This window comes from Punica granatum, chromosome 2 (assembly GCF_007655135.1).
Source record: "Punica granatum isolate Tunisia-2019 chromosome 2, ASM765513v2, whole genome shotgun sequence".
Lineage (NCBI taxonomy): Eukaryota > Viridiplantae > Streptophyta > Magnoliopsida > Myrtales > Lythraceae > Punica > Punica granatum.
Window position 1 is genome coordinate 8,171,197 of NC_045128.1, and position 3,436 is coordinate 8,174,632.

Here is a 3,436-nt window from a genome sequence, read left to right on the forward strand (position 1 = left end):
TGATTCGCAATCAGAGTCCAAATAATTTGTCTTTCTATGGTTCCTTTTGTTTTTTTTTGGCTTAAATTCCTATGGCTGTTTTATTTACATTGAAAGACCAAACCACATAATTGGTGACGCGGTCAGAGTGACACGCGCATGCATGTACAAACTATTCATCAAATCAAGATCAAGACATTGAAAATTATACATTCATAGATACATACATAATATATATTTGCAATTTGTATATATGATTCTTCTTTCTTGGCACAAATTGTATGATTAAGATACAATAACTCATGCTATATATATATATATATATATATATATATATGATGATGATATATGGGGGCCTAGACCGTTCCCTTAGGGGATAGGAAAAATCATCCTTATATGGATTTGCTAAATCAGAATCGATGAATCGTCTAATTATTTCTTCCACGCATCATTTAATTTCGTTGTGCTGCTAGATCTTATGACGATTCGCGTCATGTATATGTGTTCCAAAAGAATTGGCCATACTCGATGAGGCAATAATAAACAATATGATTTATCAAATAAATAAAAAAAACAATATATACGGAAAAAGGATAACAATTAGCAGCACCAACTAAAAGAATAAAAATATATTTAGCACACGAAGATTATGGGCACTACTTTTTTAAGGTTATAAGCGCAAGAAGTGTGCACGACACAGATCTTATATACTTCCCTCGCTTTAAATAGTAAATATTTTATTATAAATATCACTTCTTAAAAAGAATATAGTGAAATGACACATATTTTCACCTAATTATTTAAGTATAATTCCGTTATGGGATTTTTCTTTGTATCAGATTTTTTATTTTTATTTCTTTATAGTAATTAGTTCATGGACTTCTCATGTAATGAAAAAAAAAAAGCTCTTTGAATTTTAACTGCTGTTCTCCATATTTTTAATTATAATGACAATTTGTACGAATTTGGAAGGTTTACCAATCATTATCAATTGGACAATGTCAAATTTGTCATTCGAAAAATTGCACCTTTTATTCTTTCTAGGACAACTTAAACAACAAAATTTTTCTTGTACTACACCCATGAATATTTTTATAACATAAAATAATTTTACAATCTTTACCTTAAAAGTTTAACAAAAACAATTATTTGATTATACATTGAAAAATGAAAATCTCATGATCTCGATTAAATTGAATGGGCAGCTATATGATTCTACCAACAAAAAATATAACGCCGTCGTAGGACCGAATTGAGCCACAGGCCTTGAGTGTGCATCGAGAAAACCAGCGATCGTGAGAGAAGTAGAATAATTTGGTCAAAATAATGCAAGCATCAATTGGGTCTTCAATGCGAAAGACTATACCCAACAATTGGAAGAGCTAGCATCATATAATTTGTTAAATCCCTATCGTCCTTTTGCAATCAGTAGAAGACGACTTTTCAGCAACATCCAAAACGTTTGCAACTAATAGGGAAAGATTTATAATAAGCTATATCTATCTAATAGGAAAGGTTTATATTAAAGGTCGATTTTACATGATTAAACTCTGTTAATTTCGCACCTATGGACCTAATAAAATCATTAGCAATTAGAGATCTCAGTATTGCCATTGTATCTCCCCAATTCCTTTCTTCGGTCGATATTGATTTGTCTTGTGGGCCTGCTGTAATAAAAAACTGCTGCGCTAGCTCTTCAATTTCTTTCACCGGCGCCAATGATTTTCTGGCAGGAGGAACATAGCAGGAACGATGCTGGGGACAAGCTAGGAAGCTGAACAGTAGATGATGATGACCGGTCGTCTTTCATTGATTTTAAGTCGTGCAGCTCCTTCTCGAGTCTCTGGTTTCTATCACTTAGACTGTCGCACTTCTTCTTAAGTCGCTCGAAATCTAGCTCAATCTGCTTCAGCTTGCTCCTGAAAAAGATATTCTCATTTGGTAATGATGATGATGATGATGATGATGATGATGATGATGATGATGATGATGATAAAAGAAAAAAGGACTAAAAAGCGTAAAAATTAAATGTTGTTCCTTTACCTTGCCCTTCTGTTTTGGAACCAAACTTCCACTTGCCGTGGCTTCAAGTTCAGTTGGTCAGCCAGAGCTTGCTTTTGAGCCTAATTTATTTATCCAATAGAAATTAAAATCCAATTAGACTAATCACAGAAATTAATGACCCCATTAAATTTGAAGAAATATTCACGTTTATTCACGTGAATAAACGTTAGCACATATAAATTAGACACGATTTTCTCAAAACTGCTTATAGATCTTTTTGACTTTGATACAATCTTCTTTTTCCTTTACCCATCAGTGAAGATAACAAAAACATTAATATTACGAATATTATCATTGCTATTATCATTATTATTTTTAATCAAAAAACATAATTAATCAAAATATAGAGCAATCGAGGATGAGAAAATATCATGTGGGACTGATGCATACACTATTCTTAGATGTAGGCCACATATCTCACCCGTATTGATCTGTTCAAAATAAAAAAAGCAAAAGGGCTTATAAATCGCATTATAGCAGTGCTGCAAGTAGAAAGCTCCAGCAGTTACTTATTTTTTCGTGTTTGTTCAGATCATTACTTTAAATACGCAAAGATGATTAAATCAAACGTGTGAAAATTACAAAATTTAGTAAAGGCGAATATTATGAGGAATGAAGTACCGGAGCAAGAGTGCTATGAAGCTTGAAGCTCTCTTCAAGCAAAGCCGACTGCTCCTTTGTCAACCTCAGCTTCTTCCTACACCCATCGATATTGTTCCCATCATGACCATTACCAATACTGTTGCTGCGACGGACTTTATTGGTCTTCACTGCCGTGGCTTTGGCCCGGTCGACTGCCATGCGATCTTCCTTCTCCTCCTCCTGATGCTCCTCGTCCTCCTCCGAGCACCCCGAGAAGGAGAGCCCCAGGCTCATCATATATGACTTGTCCCTTCGCTTGCTATTGCCGTTAAGCGTACCATCCATCTTTGGCTTCCCGTTGTTGTTGTCATGGTAACTGTTATATGCGTCCACCCCGAGCCCTAGGCATAGCCCCGTGAAGCATGCTTCCTCCACATCCGCCATGGCCAAAGAAGCTCAAAGAAATATTCCGAGAGACACAGAATTATGAGTAATATGAAGTGGAGAAGTTGGGGGAGGATTTTATTGGGTCATAAAATATATATGGTGTTTTTCTTATATGGGTGTATTTATAGTAGAAAATAATACCAATGCCTATATTGTATAGGGAGGATCAATGATAATAATAATAACAAAGGGAACATTTATATTTATAATTTTATAATATGTGAGGCGTTATGGGTGGAATTTTGGTGACTTGACTCCCTTTGGGAAACCATAAACTTCCTTTAATTGAATTCAATGCTTTTCCTTGTTTTTAATTAATTTCTTTGTTTTGACTCCTCAAATTCCATGCATAAGTGTAAGACTC

The 3,436-nt window shown here is 34.5% G+C and overlaps 1 protein-coding gene across 1 annotated transcript; it reads right to left on the minus strand.

Moving 5' to 3' along the window:
* Positions 1-1,509: 1,509 nt before the first annotated feature.
* LOC116197594 (homeobox-leucine zipper protein HAT22-like) lies at positions 1,510-3,013 on the minus strand. The gene is made up of 3 exons (XM_031527770.1): positions 2,665-3,013; positions 2,023-2,102; positions 1,510-1,898 (listed from the first exon to the last, which is right to left on the minus strand). Exons 1-3 carry the CDS (start codon positions 2,968-2,970, stop codon positions 1,676-1,678), a joined length of 609 nt encoding a protein of 202 aa, XP_031383630.1. The 5' UTR covers positions 2,971-3,013; the 3' UTR covers positions 1,510-1,675.
* Between the last annotated feature and the right edge of the window lie 423 nt (positions 3,014-3,436).